The sequence below is a fragment of the Paramisgurnus dabryanus genome, chromosome 7 (genome assembly GCF_030506205.2).
Source record: "Paramisgurnus dabryanus chromosome 7, PD_genome_1.1, whole genome shotgun sequence".
Classification (NCBI taxonomy): domain Eukaryota; kingdom Metazoa; phylum Chordata; class Actinopteri; order Cypriniformes; family Cobitidae; genus Paramisgurnus; species Paramisgurnus dabryanus.
Window position 1 is genome coordinate 13856153 of NC_133343.1, and position 22173 is coordinate 13878325.

The 22173-nt window shown below is 37.4% G+C and overlaps 1 protein-coding gene across 1 annotated transcript; it reads right to left on the minus strand.

The window, feature by feature from the left end:
- Positions 1 to 865: 865 nt before the first annotated feature.
- On the minus strand, positions 866 to 10523 carry LOC135734412 (sterile alpha motif domain-containing protein 3-like). The gene is made up of 7 exons (XM_065253290.2): positions 10265 to 10523; positions 7694 to 7741; positions 5058 to 5203; positions 3875 to 4885; positions 2867 to 3022; positions 2223 to 2315; positions 866 to 1621 (listed from the first exon to the last, which is right to left on the minus strand). The coding sequence occupies exons 4-7, from the start codon at positions 4871 to 4873 to the stop codon at positions 1313 to 1315; spliced, it is 1557 nt and encodes a 518-aa protein (XP_065109362.1). The 5' UTR covers positions 4874 to 4885; positions 5058 to 5203; positions 7694 to 7741; positions 10265 to 10523; the 3' UTR covers positions 866 to 1312.
- Positions 10524 to 22173: the final 11650 nt, after the last annotated feature.

Sequence of the window (22173 nt, forward strand, 5' to 3'; positions counted from 1 at the left end):
TAACATGACCTGATTAAGTTCAATTTATTAAACTGAATTAAGCTTTGCTAATGTTATCCATTTGTGTTGATTGTGCTTAAACAGAGTAACTAAGTTCCAGTCATTAAATCTGTAGGTCAAATAAAAACTACTGAAGTAACTTTAATTATTTTTATTCAACATTGAAATATAATTTGTCAAAAGGTTCACTATCTGGGACTATCATGACTGACAAAATGTTTGAAAATATGCAAGCAAAACTTACATACAAATACAAAGTGTACAAATAAAATTTAAGACAGTAACATAAATCCACTTATAAAATGCAATTAGACCAATATAAAAAAATTAAAACAAAAAAAATTATGTGAATTGCTTTCACCAGCTGATGTTTAATCCCATAGCTTTATAGTCAGATAAAAAGTGAATCTGAACATTGACAACATAAACATTTTATAGGTGTTGCCTGCCGAAATAAAAATAGAGGCAAATCCTTTTGTTTTTTAGCTTAATAAACTGTTTTAACTATAACACTCAGACTAACAAACTAAATGGAAAAATGATTGCCGCATGCGCACTCCATGTCCACTATGTGCCAGATTTTATGTCTCAACTTTTTTTTCCATCACAAAATACATCACTGACATTGGGACAATGAGATATACAGTAATTTACCCTCTTTTTTTACCGTCAGAAACACAATGAGGCTAAATAATCATGTATATGCAGTAGCGTAATATTTAACCATTCCATTTAAGTGGAAATTTGGAGAGCCGAACCTCTACCTCTTTAAACAAATACATTTTTTATAACTTAGTAAACTCAGTAAAGTGAACTCAGTAACTTCACCTGACTTTAATAAACGTAATATCTTAAGCACGTTTAAATTCCCATCAAATTGATGAATTCAAAAAACAAATATAAATAAAAATTCAAAAATATAAAACTTGTATGTGAAGCTTTTACCATCCGACAACGTTCAATTTATGTATAATGTTTATGTAACCAAAAAAAAAAAAAACAATCCAGATTTCTACACCAGTGCACAATGTACAATTTAATATATTTTGATCCAATTAGAAATCACCAAACAAATTTCAATTTCCACAACAAACATTCTGTCTTGCTAGATGTTTTGTCTAGCAGCAGTCCAAAATCCAAAAGAACTGTCGATGAGCAACTACAATTTTGTCTGCTTTAGGTGATCTTACCACGTGTAATGGCAATTATTACAAACAGTCATTGGTCGCAGCTTTATTTTGTCTGGCAGCAGTCCAAAAATAAGAACATGGTCAATTAAAGTATTTTCCAGTCTTATCTGGTGCAAGTGGTTTTACTCATGCAGTTTGTTTTTGAGGACCTGCACTTTAGTGGAGAGCTTGTTCCCATCCAATTCCATCAACACTTTCTGAAAAAATTCAAAAGTGTATCGCAACTCCTTGGGATAACTCAAGTTTAAACAGTACATCAAGCCAAACAGGACTGCACATCCATTTGCAATCTCTCTCAGATCTTGCAGCACTGTGCAGCCTTCAATGACGACGCCAACATCCTCAGGTGGATCTGTAGCATCTGCTCCATCAGGTCGAACAATGTAGACACCCAAAGCCACTCTCTCCATTTCTGTCATATCCTCAATAGCCTGAAAGAGACACATTATTAATTATGCATCATTAGTAACAAACCCAAAATATGTTAAGTCTACAATTAGAGAACACAATACTCATTCCCAAAAAGTATATATGCTTATTATTTTGGTTGTCTGTTTGAATAAGGCAGATTGTTTATTTGGCTTAACTTAACTTGGCTTAACTTTAACAAAAATGTTATAATGTAGAAATTGTTGGCCATTATGTTTTTGGATAATTAATCCAATTAACCATCATATTCAAATTTCTTTGAAAATTAGATATATTGCCACCATGGGCAAGTGGTTCTCAATTCCGGTACCGGGGACCCACAGCTCTGCACATTTTATATGTCTCCTTTATCTGACACACCCAGTTCAGTTCATAGAGCTCCTTCCTAACGAGCTGGTGATCTGAATCAGGTATGTTAAATAAGGGAGACATACAAACTGTGCAGAGCTGTGGTCCCCCAGGACTGGAATTGAAAACCAATAGATAACATGCATGTTCTTAGCCTACACAACACACATCTCAATTCACAGATTTGTGAAATTAAAATATAAAAAATACCTATATTCTGTATACATTTTCTGATTGACAAAGAATGTAACTTACGCAGTACTCCTTAATAAGGCTGTCTGGCTTTTCATTCAAATAGACGCACAACGCCTTTAGGATGCATGTCCGTCGTACTTCAACACTGGGATTCTGTGGTAAACCAACAACTGATTTTGAACATTTTATTTGAAAAAACTGCCATTATCACATTGACAAATCTATTATGACCTTATTCTACCATGCTTTTTTATTAATTGATTTGTGCAATTTTTTAATTGATTTGTGTTTTCTCAAGTTTATACCATTAACAACCTTTAAGAAGGCAGTATCGTTCAGTTTGACAAAAAAAAAATCGAATGGACGAATGAACAAGTGCATCAGGCAATTCAGAAAAGCAGAGTCAACACTTCACAAGCAGAATTGCAGATGTACAACTGACATTTCATGGTAAACGTGCACAAAATATAAAGTATCCTTTTTATAAATTACAAACATTTACAGAAATACCTATATTTGTACAAATCATAGAATTTTCTATTTGTGGATAGCAAATTATATTTGTACAAAGTGTAGTATTTGTGGATTATGATATTTGCAAATAATTTATTTTTCAAGACCGTAATACAAAAAAAGCATAATTATGTAAAAGTAAATGTTAAACCCCCATGGGTCAGAGCCCTAAATAAACCCAAAACACATACCTTGTCCATTTCTGCAATGATTATGTCGATATCATGTCTTGCTGTTCCCCCCTTCTTTTTGAATACCCTTATTAGATGGCTGGAGTAATGATCCAGTCGGGACATAAAGGTTGAGAACAGAGGGACTGTGGTGATGAGGGTGAATTCTGCATTTACCTGAAACATATTAAAATACAGATTCACTACGAGTCTTTTAAGTTAAAACAAATATATTTAAAATGATCACATATGGTGTAGAGCAGGAATGTCAAAATCTGTGGGCTATATCTAGTCCATGGTACAATTATATCCAATTTGCCTCGATGTGGTGGTTCAATGTATCTGTAACCATTTTATATGGATGTGTGTGTAATGTGCATTGTAATAAAAGGTAGAACAACCACATGTGTAGATTCTTACCACATTGCCTCCAAACCTTTGTCAATTAAATATGTGCTCATTTTAGTTTTAATCCCAAATACAGTATTTAGACCTTAATTCCATATATTTAAATTAAAGGAGAACTCCAGTCAAATTTAACATTGAGCTCGTTTTTTTGTAAATTTGGAGTGCTGTCAGTACACAGAACAACGGAAAAACCCTGTTGACTTAAATGGGGCAACTTTTAAATTGGGGCAACTCGATTGTTGAGTTTGTGCGCGTGACTAAGCAACAGTGTAGACTCAGACGGGCGTGCATGAACTCGACAATCGACTACTTTGGATTTTGACCGAAAACAGGAAGAAAATACAGGCATGTACGCTGCTTGAATTAACTTTCATATTTTCCACATCTACTGCAGGTTAAAAGCAGGCATAAAAGCAGGTTTTAAAAGGTGCCCCAATTAAGTCAACAGGGTGCAAATTTTAAAAACGGTATAACACAGTGTAGACAACATCGATTATTTTGTTTTTTTTGTTCTGTGTATTGACAGCAATCCAAATTTCCAAAAAACAAAACAAAAAACAAGCTCAATGTTAAATTTGACCGGAGTTCTCCTTTAAATACAGATGATGAATAATACTTTACCTGGCTCTCAGAAAACAGGGCTGGCCATCTGTTTTTGAACTCCGCTATGAAGGGCATATCTTTAACGACTTCCTGTCTTCTATAGGCAAAGGTTCTTTCCATTTTACTTTTGATTAGCTGTTGGTTGTTCTTCTTTTTCACCTCCAATGTAAGTGCTTTCCTTTCTTCCTCAAGGCTCTCTTTAGTTTCGCCTGCAGGGTAATCAGGACAATAGTTGACTTCTGCTTTCCGTGGCTTCTTTACCTGGTTAGGTCCATGAATCAAGGCACCTCGCTTTTCTTTTACAGCATTGATGCTCAACTCGGGGCAGCCAATGCTCCTTAGTCTGGTGCGGTAGTTTGCCATTTTGTACTTTAGACTAATTTTCCATCCATAAAAGCCAGTGACAGATCCTTTCTCCTTTAAAAAGGGATACTTTGTTATCAGAGCCTGAGCCACATCATCAAGCTCTGTACTAGAAGGATAAACTTTGTATTTGATGATTTCTGATGCCAAACCATCTAGTATATCAGACCTAAGTTTGTTACTTGTTTTTAGAAGAGTTCCACTGCTGCAGAAGGCTTGATTTGCCTTTTCTAACTGAATCTGTACCTCATAACTGAACTGAGGTATTTCAAAGTTTGTGGGCCATGGCTGTGATCTAAGGGAAGCACCCGAAGATGTAGATTCAGCGGAGGAAAGTATGTCTGTGTCTGATGATGAGGACAGCAAAACATCATCTTCCCCTTGCGGAATAGTAGTGAATGTGAGTGTGACTGTCTCATCTGACAAGTTAATAACTTTAACTGTGCTCTTGTCTTTGATTTCTGAAGTTGCCGTTAAGTTCACAAACTCATTGTCGAAATCAACGTCTCTATACTGCAGCCTGAAATTTCCAGATAGGCCGAATTGTCTTTGAATCTCTCCTTTAAGGTCTTCTATGGAATCGGGTATTCCATTGGGCAGGATTAATTTTGGTGCGTCGTCTACTCCCAATATGACTCTCAGAGTTGCAGACATCTTGTATTTATTCTGCAAAACAAAAGTAAATTTTCTTTAAGGATAATTCATATTGAGTCTGAAAAGGCCTATATGTTTTCTATCAAAATGCAATTAGTTTTTGTATTATGAATTTGAGCACACTTTTGCTACACGACACCATTTTGATTAACCAATAAATTAGAAATGCATTTTAAAAAAGTACCTGTCATGTGTACAAATCTCTTTAAAGTCACCATTCGTAGGGATCCAACTTTGTAGTCGGCCAAAGGATACTGGTCAGCAAGCTCCTTCAAACCAACAGCTGCAAGCTCTCTTGTTGGATGTAACTCATAAGCTCGATAGTGCTCTCTGTACCATGAGATGAGTTTTTTGACAATGAAAATCAAATCATCTTTTATAATGCACAGCTGAATTATTTCAGAGAATTCTGGTAGACCCCCACATGATCCATGCACAACTATCATACCCTTTTTGTAGTTTATGCCATTAACAGTGACACTTTGGGCAAGGTTAACATCAGTGATGTCAGGGTATGTCTGGGTAATTGTGTTCAAAACATCCTCATTAAGGACATCAATGGGGACTTTTGAAACTCGTGCAACATCCAAGGAAGGCTTTTCATTGTCAGGACATAGCATATTATAGGAAACCATAAACTGATGCTTTGTAGCTAAAGACAAAGTTATGTTCCTGAAGTTATTTGTATGCCTAACAACTTGCTTGAAAAAGCTGTGTTTGGCCTCGAACCGCATAGTCCATAATGACACAAGGGGACCAAAACATTTAATCATTTCTGGATAGTGTTCCAGAAAATGATGTTTTGGCAACAACTTCTGATCAGGAAAGAGTTCCTGATAACGTTCTCGATGCTCTGAGATTTTGCACTCCAAATATGCAATCGATTCAAGACAATGAACAGGGGCAACAACCAATTCAGCAATGTCCTTTAAATCCAAAATCACCTGCCAAGCAGGTTCATCACTGGGAACAAGTTTACCAATGATAAAAGGAAGTAATCGAAGAAGACACCAGTTTTCGTGGGCATTGCCACCCACTGTGCGTTTCTTTTGAAAGGTTTTAGGTAGCAAATGAGGCCGGTTTGTTTTATCCCCCTCTTTGTATGGAAAAGAATGAATAAGATTATTAAGGTGTTCAAGAGTGAATAACTTCTTAGATAAAAGCACATTAATGCACCGTGCTAGTTCTACAGGAACTATGCCCTCAAACAAATCATGGACAATATCTGGGGGGTAACCACTTGTCACATTAAAGTGAGACAGACTGTCAGTTAAAACACAAGAAGTTTTTACACCAAAGCAGCTTTCACCTTTTTCTTGAGCTGTCTTTACGTGAAGCTGATGAACGTCCTTGGTTCTACGCTCAAATACCCCTGATTTCACTTCTGTTTCCTGAATTTCAGAATGCTGAGCTGTACAAAAGCGACAGAAATATTTTCCTGAAAAACTCTCTACAAATCCAGCTAGCCCATGAGCCCCCAGATTATCCGCAACAACGCATTGTACTGTGCCCTTGATAAATGACCCAAGTTGTGTAACAAACAGCCCTTGCTGCTCCAAAGTCACTATATCATGCAAAAGAGGCTCAAATATTTTTTTGTAGCCATAAGTTTTAACATGATCACTTTTGCATAGCAATGCTAAGTAGATTGAGGACAGGACTGAGCTGCTACCAGGAGGCAAGTTACCTAAAATCCAGTAGACTGCACACAGTTTGTGTTTTTTGCGTGAAGTACCCAACGGATTGCAAACTTCAAAGTCATCAATGTACAAACATAAGGAAATCCTTAAATCTTCATTTGAAAAGAAAGGGTTGTTTTTGTGGTATTCACCATCCTGAAAAGAAGCATACTGGTCTACATTTGCAGAAGAAACTGCATGATTATCAAGAAGCTTATCAACTATATCTTTACGTTCAAGTAGCTGCTGTAGAGAATTTAGTAAGGGAACGTACTGAAAGGTTTTGTTGGACCTTGCCTCTAGTACATACTCCACAGGTTCCACAACCTTAAAGTTTTCCTTATAATACTGTTTACGTTTGAAGGCTGAGGCTAATGGACCACCCTTAGCTATAGCTATTGCCAAAGGATTATTGGCAGAAATGGCTAAGATGAGTTCATTAATTACTGACTGATTAACTTGAAGGTTATGCTTATTGAAAATGTCAAAAGCTGTACTGTGTGATACAGGGACTGCAGCAGAAGTAAAAATGAAATGCAACTCTTCCAGTAACTGATCAATTACAGAGCTTGGTACATGCGACAAAGTCTCTAATTTCAGAAGGACTGATGCCAATTTTTTAATTATTGTATCTTGCAAGTTCTCGTTTTCTGCCTCCGCTTCAATCAAATTGTCACAATCTAAATCAGAAGCAATTTCAGCAGTTGAATCCTCTTCAGATAGTTGACGCTCACCATTTGTATCACGTCCTTTCAATAGTTAAACTTTAAAGTCTTTTATAGTACAATGTGCATGCTTCCTATTCTTATGGGATTTGAAAGTAGCATATATATTGGTTTGAAAAGAACAATTTTCAAACATACAAGTTACTGTTTCATAACTCCTCAGATGGTTGTTAACATGAGCAAAGTACTCTCTACTAGATGCTATTTCACTTCCTGGACACAAAAGGCATGTCAATATTTCTTGTTCTGTTGTAGTCCTTAAAGGTAAAACATTAACATGACTTCGACTCAAATGAGTTTTAAGTGCATTCCAAGTTTTGAATGAGCATGGGCATTCATAGTATGTGCATGGATATCTGGAGTGTCCCTGGCCATAATGGCCATGGTTCAATTTATAGTGTTTTAGTAATTGGTACCTTGTAGATTTACTTTCAGAACACTGTTTACACCTCCACATTCAGAGCCTAAAAAAAAAAAACATGAAAGTGTTAATGATACAGAGTCCCTTCCAAATCTATAACAAGTATATTTTGAGCCACTGGCTCATCTCATGATGGGTTCAAAGTGTATGGGCGCCTTAATGCCCGGTTCAAATTACACGATTTTGCACAATCCATTAGATGTACGGTCTTGTAGAGACGGGTGTCAGGACGCAAGATTCGATCGTTTAATTTCGTATACCCTAGTGTGTCATAGTGGGCGACAACCTACATCGCATTGGTGATGCTTCAGAAAAGACTAGCAGGTTTCTTTTTTTTCTGTCCTCCACAACGGGTTTCGTCAAGAGTGAATGAGTGACAGTGCGTGTTCAAGAGAGCAAGTGTGTGTGCGAGTGAGTGAGCAACAGCGAATGTGTGTGTGAATGAGGGAGCAAACGTGTGTGCGGTGAGCGAGCAAGTGTGTGTGTGTGTGTGTGCAAGTGAGTGACAGTGAGTCTGCGAAGAGAGTGTGTGAGGAAAAGTGTGTGTGTGTGTGTGTGTGTGTGTGTGTGTGTGTGTGTGTGTGTGTGTGTGTGTGTGTGTGTGTGTGTGAGAGAGAGAGAGAGAGAGAGAGAGAGAGAGAGAGAGAGAGAGAGAGAGAGAGAGAGAGAGAGAGAGAGAGAGAGAGAGAGAGAGAGAGAGAGAGAGAGAGAGAGAGAGAGAGAGAGAGAGCACGCACGAGTGAGTGTAAGCGACAGTGTTTGTGTGTGTGTCTGAGTGTGTGTGTGTAAGTGCATGCACGAGTGAGTGTGAGCGACAGTGTGTGTGTGTGTGTGTGGGTGTGCACGCACGAGTGAGTGAAAGTGAGCGAGCGACAGAGTGTGTGTGTGTGTGTGTAAGAGATAGAGAGAGTGCACGCACGAGTGAGTGTGAGCGACAGTGTTTGTGTGTGTGCACGTATGAGTGAGTGAGTGAGAGTGACAGAGTGTGTGTTTTGTGTGCGAGAGCAATGTGAGTGTGTGTGTCTGTGCGATAGCAACGTGTGTGTGTCTGTGTGCGATAGCCTTGTGAGTGTTCGTGAGTGACAGTGTGTGCGTACGAGTGAGCGATGTGAGTGTTTGTGCACGTGCCAAGATCGGTTCTTTTTTATGACTTTGCAACATGCACAAAGGAAAGCACATATCTCAATGAACATCTCACTATTTTTTATTCTGCTATTTATTCCATTCAATCGCCGGTTTCACACTGCAAGCGTGAGCAGCACGTATGTGTAGCGTGAGCAGCGCGTGTCCATTGTGCTTTCACACCGGCTGCGTTTGCAGCGCATACTGTGCAGACAGTATAAAAATCTCAAGTTCACATTACTTTATTTTACATGCATTAATGAGCAAAACCTCTTCAAGATGCTTTTTGATAGTCAGTGTAATTAATTTAACTGTGATTTGATTAATCCACATTGTTTTCGTGCTGTTCTGGTCTGTGTAATGACAGATATAGAAACAATACACAATTATAGACATAAAAAGCCCATGGCACATTAAATCTGTTTCTCTGAAGTTTTAAGATAAAATAAAAAAACTTCATGATTTACAGCATGAAGCAGTCGATTGTGTTTCCCTTCAACAGTTTAAGCCAGGGGTGGGGAACCCTGGTCCTGGAGGGCCACTGTCCTGCAGAGTTTAGTTCCAACCCTAATTAAACACACCTGAACAATCTAATTCAAGTCTTCAGGATTACTTGGAAATTAAATTCAGGTGTGTTCGGTTAGGGTTGGAATTAAACTCTGTTGGACAGTGGCCCTCCAGGACCCAGGGTTCCCCACTCCTGGTTTAAGCATAGATTTATAGATGTACCCATTTCTCTGAAGATTATAAATGAGGACTCATTTAGTGCTGGGCAGACAGTGAATGACAGGGCAGTCTGTGTTTTTAAATTGCATTCCTTTCTTTCAAATTGCTCAAAGGCATGACTAATAGGCGTCACAATTATTTTTTTGGTGAACTTACACTTTTTCGCGTCAATCCACGACCATTTATAGCATAAGCAATGCATTACTTTAATTGAGCGTGACCAGCGCAGCACAAATAGAGTCGACGCCGAAACCATCGGCACGCAGCACTGTTCATTCAGCGACGCTCCTGCCACGCGAGCACGCGCTGCTCACGCGTGCGTTGTACATGCTTTAACTTGTTAACACGGGCGCCGAAAAACACGCTCCGCTCACGCTTGCGGTGTGAAACCGACGTGACGTGACGTCACGCTTCATTCACGTGTGGCAGTGAAGTTATTTATAGTTTTTTCATTAACACGACGTATTTAACATGGTACTCACATTACAACACGGTTCAGCCCAGTGTGTCAGCCATGGCGTTGCGATAGTTTTTTTAAATGAGATCTTGGTAACTTTTTTAACGTAATAAAACTGTCTAGAAATCATTTGGATGGTTAAACAACCTGTTCTATTGAGCGCGTTTATTTATAACTCCTTTATTTCCATCACTGACGGCAACATTCTGTTGTCACAAACGTGCAATCATAAAATATATTACTAAAAAAAGTTATACTTACCAAATAGTTTATGGATGATAACAGATTCAAAGTTGTACGCGAACAGTTGGAAAATGCCGTCCACGGGTCGTCTCGTCTTCTCTGCATGTGCGATTACTACGGAAAGCGATTTGGGACAATCTTCATCCGCTAGTAGGTTTAAAGTGATCTGGTTACATTGGTTTTAATCTGTTAAATTTTTTAGACTTAAAATGTTATACTTTTAATTTAATGCAAAGAAACTTGCTTATTTTTACTGTATAAAAATAATACTTTTAGTAATTTTAACATAAACCAGTACTTAAATTTAACTACACGCATGCTTCATTTCTAAGAGTGAAGATCATCATGTTTTATGATTCACACAGATTTAGTTGATGAAAAACTGGGCCTTTATAAAATGTTCTCCAAACACCCATGTACAGATATGTGGTTTTTGCTTATACCTTTGCAAAAATATTAAACTCATTACACTTTACACTTTTAAAAACTGCTTTCCCAAAACTCATCATCAGTGTCATCAACCTTTATTTGCTTTTATCCATTGTTCGGCTTGACCCCGGCATTGCTGCTTGCAGCTATATTTAGGGGTCAAGCCCAGAATGGGCGAAGACCCCTATTGTATCTGTTAGTTTTCTTTTTAGGGGTCAAGCCCCGAAGGGGCGAAGACCCCTATTGTATCCGTTAGTTTTCTTTTAATTAGGGGTCAAGCCCCGAAGGGGCGAAGACCCCTATTGTATTTGTTAGTTTTCTTATTAGGGGTCAAGCCCAGAATGGGCGAAGACCCCTTTTGTATCTGTTAGTTTTCTTTTTCTTTTTTAGGGGTCAAGCCCCGAAGGGGCGAAGACCCCTATTGTATCCGTTAGTTTTCTTATAATTATTAGGGGTCAAGCCCCGAAGGGGCGTAGAACCCTATTGTTATTGTTAGTTTTCTTATTATTATTATTATTAGGGGTCAAGCCACGAAGTGGCGTAGACACCTATTGTTATTGTTAGTTTTCTTATTATTAGGGGTCAAGCCCAGAATGGGCGAAGACCCCTTTTGTATCCGTTAGTTTTCTTATTATTATTCTTCCCTTTTCTTTTTAGGGGTCAAGCCCAGAATGGGCGAAGACCCCTATTGTATCCGTTAGTTTTCTTATTAGGGGTCAAGCCCAGAATGGGCGAAGACCCCTATTGTTTCTGTTAGTTTTCTTTTTCTTTTTCTTCCTCCGCCATTGAGGTCTATGGCAGCCTATAGAACCGTACGTAGGAAAGTTATGAAATTTGGCACACTGATAGAGGACTGTCCAAAAAGTCTCCACAGCAAATTTGAAGTCTGTATATCTAACCCGCTAGCGCCACCAACAGTCCAAATTTGCACTTATGTATTTGCCTATAACTTCTGACCCGTAAGTCCTAGACACTAAATTCTTGTATCCTCTGATTCCTTGGCTCAAGACGATTCGATTGGACCCTATGACGTCATTTTCCGTCATGAAAAATTTTCCGCCATTTTGATTTATTCATAAAACCTACTTTTGCGAACTTGTCCTAGAGCTTTTGCCCAATTGCCACGAAAAATGGTATGTAGCATCTGGAGACACTCAGGGCAAAAAGTTATTAAAAGAATTTTGATAAACAATTCCGTTTTCGTATAGCGCGTCAACAAATTTTACAGAGAGCCCAAAAAAACAGGTTTTAGTGTGTATCTTCACCAATCTTATGTCTATTGACGCCACACTTGGTAGTTGTGATGCCAGTGAGGATCTGAGGGGGCATGCAGAGTTTCGTAACAGCACCACCTAGTGGTCATACGAATGTTGTACATGCTTATAACTTTGGCTCTGATCTGTGTTTTTTCACGGGACTTGTTTCGCTGAAGTCCAGAATAGCTGCCGAGTCCAACGTTACCAAACATGCCAGATTTCGCCTTACGGTTAGCCCTGCGCAGCAAAACAGCACTTAAAAAACACGCGCGAATATCTCCGCGAGCGTAATTCCGATCGACTCGAAAACATCATAGGAAGAATATTGCATTACCTTCTGAACAAAAAGTTCTATTGGCGTTGTATTAAAATTTTCATCAGAAATGGCCGAAAATTGCAAAAAACAAAAAATTACCTTTAAATTTTCTGTTTTTACACATAAATGGTTATAACTTCGTAACGCAAAGAGACTTTTTCACCATATTTGATACGCTGATGTACGACCACAGTCTGAGGCTACACAAAAAAAATTGTATGCTTGCACCACTAGTTGGCCTTATAATTGAATAAAACCTTTGAAATCAAGCCACCCTATGGTCATACAACTGTTTCTTTGCCGAACTAAAGTGTATAGTCATGAAACTAGCTAGATGTAACACAGTTATGACCTGAGGTTGCATGCACGAATTTTGTCATAGCGCCACCTAGTGGTTTGGAGATAGAAAATAGCTTTTTTTTGGCCTAAAACTACTGCAACAACACATCTAAAACCATGAGTCATCATGGATTATTCCTTTCATGGCTTTGACTATAATCACTAGTGGATGTGAATTTACTTTCTAGCAACCAATGAGAATACCTTATCAACCGTTTTTGCAAAAGCTATATCTCTGCATCAGAACATCGTATAAACATGGGGGTGATCTCTTTTGACTCATTAACAACACTGTAACATTTTGAGAGCTGAGTATTGCCACTGCAAGCACCACTCATTTTAACGTCAGTGTTCTGGTTATCAATGCTCGTCAAAAGAGAGGGAGAGATTTCACTAAATGAGAACACAGCTTTTTTGCTGATAACTGTTATATTGTTTTGTCTGAAATCAAGAGATTTTCTTAGGTACTTTAAACTGCTCATCCGAAGTCAACTTTACTTTCTGCTGTGCCCTTTTTGGCTTGACCCCGGTGATTGCTGCTTGCAGCTATATTTAGGGGTCAAGCCACGAAGTGGCGTAGACACCTATTGTTATTGTTAGTTTTCTTATTATTAGGGGTCAAGCCCCGAAGGGGCGTAGAACCCTATTGTTATTGTTAGTTTTCTTATTAGGGGTCAAGCCCCGAAGGGGCGTAGAACCCTATTGTTATTGTTAGTTTTCTTATTATTATTAGGGGTTCAAGCCCGTAGGGCTGAAACCCTATTGTAATTGTTAAGATTTTTATTTATTATTATTATTTTGCCGTAAAACGGAACGTGCAGACCAAACCGTAAGGCCTAGAGACTTGAAACTTGGTCAAATGGTAGGACCCAATTTGGGGAGAGGTTGATAGAGTATCAACCCGATTGGCCTATAGGTGGCGCTATAGCGATAACAAACGCGTTGATGATCATAACTCCCACAAATCTTGTCCAAATGTCAAGTGTCTTATATTACCGGAATCCTTGCGTCAAGACAAACAAAACGTATATCTCCGATTTCATTTCCGTCATGAAATTTTTTTCGCTATTTTCGATTTTGTCGAAAAAAATAAAAACGAACTAGTCCTAGGTTTTTTGTCCGATCGGAACCGTTCCAGTGCTGTAATATTCCTTGGAGTGTGAATATCAAAAGTTATCAAAAAAAATTTGAACTTTCGACTCACCGTCGTAAAGCCACGCCCAAACGCCCCCAATGGGCGGAGCCTCTTGGACTTAAATAGCTATAACTTGGGATTGGAAAGAGGTATCGACACCAAATTTGGTACACATATACAGGGGACTATTCTGGGGTCACCTGCAAAAAATTGCGCCGCTTGACCACTAGTTGGCGCTATAACACCACCTCAACTTTGAAGGTCTGTAACTATAGAAATATGCGACCGATCAACTTGACCTTTGGCACCGGTGCTCCTGGTCTAGGGTACTATCTATGTCTAAAAGGAATTTCGCGTAGCTCAAAAAACATGGCCGCCATCGGCCAATCAAGAAAAAGCAGGTATTAGACAGGGTTAACGGAGGCCGATCAAAACGAAACGCGTTGGGCCTGTTTGTCTCTTGGCCATGAAGGTCTGTGCAGAGTAAGAAAAAATTCGGCCTCCGGGAGGCGCTATCACGTTTTTTCAGTGTTTAAGTGATTGTGTATTATGCAGTGTTTCAGATATCAACAAGATCTTCATATCATTTAATAGAGTTACTTATAATGAACAACTTTCCCTCAAGAAGCACTTGTCTCAGTCGAATCGTTTGTTAGATATTCATAATTTTCTTATAAACCTACTTTTGCGAACTAGTCCTAGGTTTTTTGACCGATCTGAACCAATCAAGTGCTAGAATATTCCTTAGACACTGAATATCAATAATTATCAAAAAAAGTTGAACTTTGCACTCGTGGTCGCAACACCATGGTCAAAAGTACGAAGAGGCGGTGCCACAAATACTTAAATGGCTATCATTTATGATAGGAATGAGATATCAACACGAAATTTGGTACACATATGTATAGTCCTAGGCCGAGGTAACATGCAAAAAATTTCAGAGGTTGTCCACCAGGTGGCGCTATAACCAAAGAACAAAGAACGATGACTATAGCATATGTATACAACACATAAATATTTGTCTGACCTACTTGTTATTTTGCACATAACATCTACTTTCAGGTTCTTATAATGGTCTATGAGGATAATTATTTATCTTTGAAAACATGCCACTCAACAGCCAACCAGTATTAACCATGTACGAGTCAAGCCTAATGGTGTGTGATTACAACTAAACTCATGGGACTGTTGGTCTTATGTTTCCAAGTGTCTGTGAGGATTTTTAGTTCATCTTTCTGAAAATCTTTGCATCTAACACAATGTGTGCAAAGTAAACAGTTCTCTAGATCAGTGGTTCTCAACACACCTGCTTCACATAATCAGCACAATAGTAGAGATCTCTATTAACTAAACTGATTGTGTCAGATGAGAGAAACATACAAAATGTGCAGAGCAGTGGTTCTCCAGAAACGGAGTAGAGAGCCACTGCTCTATATGTTTATGTTTATATGAAAAAACTATTTTGTGAACTAATACTTGGTTTTTCACTCAACACCACTAAAGCCAATGCAATACAATTTCCTGTAGTCTGTGAGCAAATATGAATGCCAAATTGTTATCACCAATTGTACGTCTTATTCCTTTAGTTGTTTAGCTTTGAATTACAAAAACAACTTTTCAAAACTACTAGAATTTTTTCAGTCAACAACAATAAAATCAGCGCAGTACATTTTTCTGTCCTCTGTGTGTAAAGGTATATCAAATACAAAATGTAATGAATTTGAATACCTGCTTTTGTAAGCATAGATTTCATGTGATGTCACACATTGGTGTAGGTGCCATTTGTACGACTGAATTGCAGCATGTGTGTTTAAAGGAACTCATAAAGATATGGATTAAAGTTTTTCATTATCTCCATTTATTTACATCAGTAGCATTAGGATTCTATTCTACCTTCCATGACATAAACGTGTCCTGACATGATGTATAATACAAAGTTGTTACATTTTTATATGTTATTTTTCAAATATTGCACCAAAAACTTCATGTGATAATGCAATTGGTTATTATTCACATAAATGACCTGCTAGAACCCAACTAAAAAGCAGCACTTTATGAAAGTAACACAGACAAATGCTCACCAGCAAATCTGCTGCAAATCTACTAAATAACATGACATTTGTTATTGACATAATTTGATATTGAAAACATATCTGGATCAGTTATTTATTGGCCCAGCCTAAAATCACATGAAAATAATTGCAGAGCTATACCACTTTTTGACAATTTAACATGACAGAGCCTAAAAATGTTTCTATTAAAATATGTAACTTTGCTTTATTGTTTCCAAATCCATAAATTAGTATTCTCTTACAATAACACAATAAAAGGATTATATGAAAAATATATACTCTCTGTGTGAAACACAGACCCTCATTAATATACTTAAGAGCATGCTTATCAGGATTTGAGTTAAAAATGTGTCTACCTTTATTTACTTTTAAATATTCAATACTAATTTTATGTTAAATTAATTGTAAAAGGAAAACAATAATTTTAGCCAACAGATGGCAGAAGGTCATCTTCTGCCATCTGCTGGCTAAAATTATTATTTATTATTTAAAATGTATACTCAATGAAATTGTGTTCACAGGTTTCATCAATGGATGCATGATTTAACTTTATGAAGTCAGTATTATTATGTTAAAATAACATTTCGTCAATCATTCTGACGGTATCCGTTTTAACAGTCATGTGACATTCGAACATAGGATAAACATTTAAATAGGTTGATGAACTCTTAAAGGACACCAAGCATATGGAGATTGGTCATTTATTTCAAAGTCTTATTTCCTAACCCTGCCATTTCTGCTTCTGTGTGTAAATGCATGTATGTGTTTTAGCTTATTCTTCATCATTGCTGTGTTATAGATTAGCCATATGAGACCTATATCTCTATATCAGAACATCGTAGAGAAATTGTGGTGGGCTGTTTTGTCTCATGTTAACAATTTTTGAAACATTTTGTGTGACAAATCTTGCAACAGCATGCACCACATAATTTTCTCTTCAGAAAATTTACCTAATTGGTAACATGTTAGTATTTCATATTCTAAGTATATTTGATAACAATGCAGCAAATCTAAACAGGCATGCCCTTAAAGGTCTTAAAGGTTCATATAATGAGATTTTTTAAAGATGTAAAATAAATTGTTTGTGTACCCAGAGTGTGTATGTGAAGTGTTATCTCAAAATACTCCACAGATCATTTATTATAGCATGTTAAAATTGACACTTTGTAGGCCTGAGCAAAATTGTGCAGTTTTTGGGTGTTTCCTTTAAAATGCAAATGAGTGGATGAAATGCAAACACTGATCACAATGATGGTGGTTTGTTGTAATTGAAATTCAATTGTGCTCTCGATTATTTTATTTTTTATCTTTTTCATGTTTTCTAGGTTGATATAAGCACTGGGGACCCAATTATAGCACTTACACTTGGAAAAAGTCAGATTTTCACGCTATGACCCCTTTAAGGTCCCAGATCGCTTGAACCCCGCTAATCGCTGCTTGCAGCTATATTTAGGGTTTCGAGCACGAAGTGCTGAAAACCTATTGTATTTGTCTGTTTTATTATTATTATTATTATTAGGGGTTCAAGCCCGTAGGGCTGAAACCCTATTGTATTTGTTAAGATTTTTATTAGGGGTTCAAGCCCGTAGGGCTGAAACCCTATTGTATTTGTATGGATTTTTATTATTCTAGTTATTATTTTTCTTCTGCCGTAGAACGGATCGTGCAGACCAAACCGTAAGGCCTAGAGACTTGAGACTTGGCCAAATGGTAGGACCCAATTTGGGGAGAGGTTGATAGAGTATCAACCCGATTGGCCTATAGGTGGCGCTATAGCGATAACAAACGCGTTGGTGCTCATAACTCCCAGAATTCTTGTCCAAATGTCAAGTGTCTTATATCCCTGGATTCCTTGCGTCAAGACGAACAAAACGTATATCTCCGATTTCATTTCCGTCATGAAAATTTTTTCGCTATTTTCGATTTTGTCGAAAAAAATAAAAACGAACTAGTCCTAGGTTTTTTGTGCGATCGGAACCGTTCCAGTGCTGTAATATTCCTTGGAGTGTGAATATGAAAAGTTATCAAAAAAAAGTTGAACTTTATACTCGTCGTCGTCAAGCCACGCCCAAACGCCCCCAATGGGCGGAGCCTCTTGGACTTCAATGGCTGTAACTTGGGATTGGAAAGAGGTATCGAAACCAAATTTGGTACACATATACAGCGGACTATTCTGGGGTCACGTGCAAAAAATTGCATCGCTTGACCACTAGTTGGCGCTATAACACTACTTCAACTTTGAAGAGCTGTAACTAGAGAAATATGGGACCGATCAACTTGAGATTTGGCACGGGTGCTCTTGGTCTAGGGTACTATCTGTGTGGGAAAGGAATTTCGCGTAGCTCAAAAAACATGGCCGCCATCGGCCAATCAAGAAAAAGCAGCTATTGGGCAGGGTTAACGGAGGCCGATCGAAACGAAACGTGGTGGACCTGTTTGTCTCTTGGCCATGAAGGTCTGTGCAGAGTAAGAAAAAATTCGGCCTCCGGGAGGCGCTATCACGTTTTTTCAATGTTTAAGTGATTGTGTATTATGCAGTGTTTCAGATATCAACAAGATCTTTATATCATTTAATAGAGCTACATTTAATGAACAACTTTTCCTCAAGAAGCACTTGTCTCAGTCGAATCGTTTGTTAGATATTCATAATTTTCTCTTAAACCTACTTTTGCGAACTAGTCCTAGGTTTTTTGACCGATCTGAACCAATCCAGTGCTGGAATATTCCTTAGACACTGAATATCAATAATTATCAAAAAAAAGTTGAACTTTGCACTCGTCGTCGCAACACTACGGTCAAAAGTACGAAGAGGCGGGGCCACAAATACTTAAATTGCTATCATTTATGATAGGAATGAGATATCAACATGAAACTTGGTACACATATGTATAGACCCAAGCTGAGGTCACATGCAAAAAATTGCAGAGATTGTCCATTAGGTGGCGCTATAACTTAAGAACAAATAACCATAACTATAGCATATGTATATGACACATAAATATTTGTCTGACCTACTTGTTATTTTGCACATTACATCTACTTTCAGGTTCTTATAATGGTCTATGAGGATAATTATTTATCTTTGAAAACATGCCACTCAACAGCCAACCAGTATTAACCATGTACGAGTCAAGCCTAATGGTGTGTGATTACAACTAAACTCATGGGACTGTTGGTCTTATGTTTCCAAGTGTCTGTGAGGATTTTTAGTTCATCTTTCTGAAAATCTTTGCATCTAACACAATGTGTGCAAAGTAAACAGTTCTCTAGATCAGTGGTTCTCAACACACCTGCTTCACATAATCAGCACAATAGTAGAGATCTCTATTAACTAAACTGATTGTGTCAGATGAGAGAAACATACAAAATGTGCAGAGCAGTGGTTCTCCAGAAACGGAGTAGAGAACTACTGCTCTATATGTTTATGATTATATGAAAAAACTATTTTGTGAACTAATACTTGGTTTTTCACTCAACACCACTAAAGCCAATGCAATACAATTTCCTGTAGTCTGTGAGCAAATATGAATGCCAAATTGTTATCACCAATTGTACGTCTTATTCCTTTAGTTGTTTAGCTTTGAATTACAAAAACAACTTTTCAAAACTACTAGAATTTTTTCAGTCAACAACAATAAAATCAGCGCAGTACATTTTTCTGTCCTCTGTGTGTAAAGGTATATCAAATACAAAATGTAATGAATTTGAATACCTGCTTTTGTAAGCATAGATTTCATGTGATGTCACACATTGGTATAGGTGCCATTTGTACGACTGAATTGCAGCATGTGTGTTTAAAGGAACTCATAAAGATATGGATTAAAGTTTTTCATTATCTCCATTTATTTACATCAGTAGCATTAGGATTCTATTCTACCTTCCATGACATAAACGTGTCCTGACATGATGTATAATACAAAGTTGTTACATTTTTATATGTTATTTTTCAAATATTGCACCAAAAACTTCATGTGATAATGCAATTGGTTATTATTCACATAAATGACCTGCTAGAACCCAACTAAAAAGCAGCACTTTATGAAAGTAACACAGACAAATGCTCACCAGCAAATCTGCTGCAAATCTACTAAATAACATGACATTTGTTATTGACATAATTTGATATTGAAAACATATCTGGATCAGTTATTTATTGGCCCAGCCTAAAATCACATGAAAATAATTGCAGAGCTATACCACTATTTGACAATTTAACATGACAGAGCCTAAAAATGTTTCTATTAAAATATGTAACTTTGCTTTATTGTTTCCAAATCCATAAATTAGTATTCTCTTACAATAACACAATAAAAGGATTATATGAAAAATATATACTCTCTGTGTGAAACACAGACCCTCATTAATATACTTAAGAGCATGCTTATCAGGATTTGAGTTAAAAATGTGTCTACCTTTATTTACTTTTAAATATTCAATACTAATTTTATGTTAAATTAATTGTAAAAGGAAAACAATAATTTTAGCCAACAGATGGCAGAAGGTCATCTTCTGCCATCTGCTGGCTAAAATTATTATTTATTATTTAAAATGTATACTCAATGAAATTGTGTTCACAGGTTTCATCAATGGATGCATGATTTAACTTTATGAAGTCAGTATTATTATGTTAAAATAACATTTCGTCAATCATTCTGACGGTATCCGTTTTAACAGTCATGTGACATTCGAACATAGGATAAACATTTAAATAGGTTGATGAACTCTTAAAGGACACCAAGCATATGGAGATTGGTCATTTATTTCAAAGTCTTATTTCCTAACCCTGCCATTTCTGCTTCTGTGTGTAAATGCATGTATGTGTTTTAGCTTATTCTTCATCATTGCTGTGTTATAGATTAGCCATGTGAGACCTATATCTCTATATCAGAACATCGTAGAGAAATTGTGGTGGGCTGTTTTGTCTCATGTTAACAATTTTTGAAACATTTTGTGTGACAAATCTTGCAACAGCATGCACCACATAATTTTCTCTTCAGAAAATTTACCTAATTGGTAACATGTTAGTATTTCATATTCTAAGTATATTTGATAACAATGCAGCAAATCTAAACAGGCATGCCCTTAAAGGTCTTAAAGGGTCATATAATGAGATTTTTTAAAGATGTAAAATAAATTGTTTGTGTACCCAGAGTGTGTATGTGAAGTGTTATCTCAAAATACTCCACAGATCATTTATTATAGCATGTTAAAATTGACACTTTGTAGGCCTGAGCAAAATTGTGCAGTTTTTGGGTGTTTCCTTTAAAATGCAAATGAGTGGATGAAATGCAAACACTGATCACAATGATGGTGGTTTGTTGTAATTGAAATTCAATTGTGCTCTCGATTATTTTATTTTTTATCTTTTTCATGTTTTCTAGGTTGATATAAGCACTGGGGACCCAATTATAGCACTTACACTTGGAAAAAGTCAGATTTTCACGCTATGACCCCTTTAAGGTCCCAGATCGCTTGAACCCCGCTAATCGCTGCTTGCAGCTATATTTATTATTATTATTTTGCCGTAAAACGGAACGTGCAGACCAAACCGTAAGGCCTAGAGACTTGAAACTTGGCCAAATGGTAGGATCCAATTTGGGGAGAGGTTGATAGAGTATCAACCCGATTGGCCTATAGGTGGCGCTATAGCGATAACAAACGCGTTGATGATCATAACTCCCACAAATCTTGTCCAAATGTCAAGTGTCTTATATCACTGGAATCCTTGCGTCAAGACGAACAAAACGTATATCTCCGATTTCATTTCCGTCATGAATTTTTTTTCGATATTTTCGATTTTGTCGAAAAAAAGAAAAACGAACTAGTCCTAGGTTTTTTGTCCGATCGGAACCGTTCCAGTGCTGTAATATTCCTTGGAGTGTGATTATCAAAAGTTATTAAAAAAAATGTGAACTTTCGACTCACCGTCGTAAAGCCACGCCCTAACGCCCCCAATGGGCGGAGTCTCTTGGACTTAAATGGCTATAACTTGGGATTGGAAAGAGGTATCGACACCAAATTTGGTACACATATACAGGGGACTATTCTGGTGTCACGTGCAAAAAATTGCGCCGCTTGACCACTAGTTGGCGCTATAACACCACCTCAACTTTGAAGGTCTGTAAGTATAGAAATATGCGACCGATCAACTTGACCTTTGGCACCGGTGCTCCTGGCCTAGGGTACTATCTATATCTAAAAGGAATTTCGCGTAGCTCAAAAAACATGTCCGCCATCGTCCAATCAAGAAAAAGCAGCTATTAGACAGGGTTAACGGAGGCCGATCAAAACGAAACACGTTGGGCCTGTTTGTCTCTTGGCCATGAAGGTCTGTGCAGAGTAAGAAAAAATTCGGCCTCCGGGAGGCGCTATCACGTTTT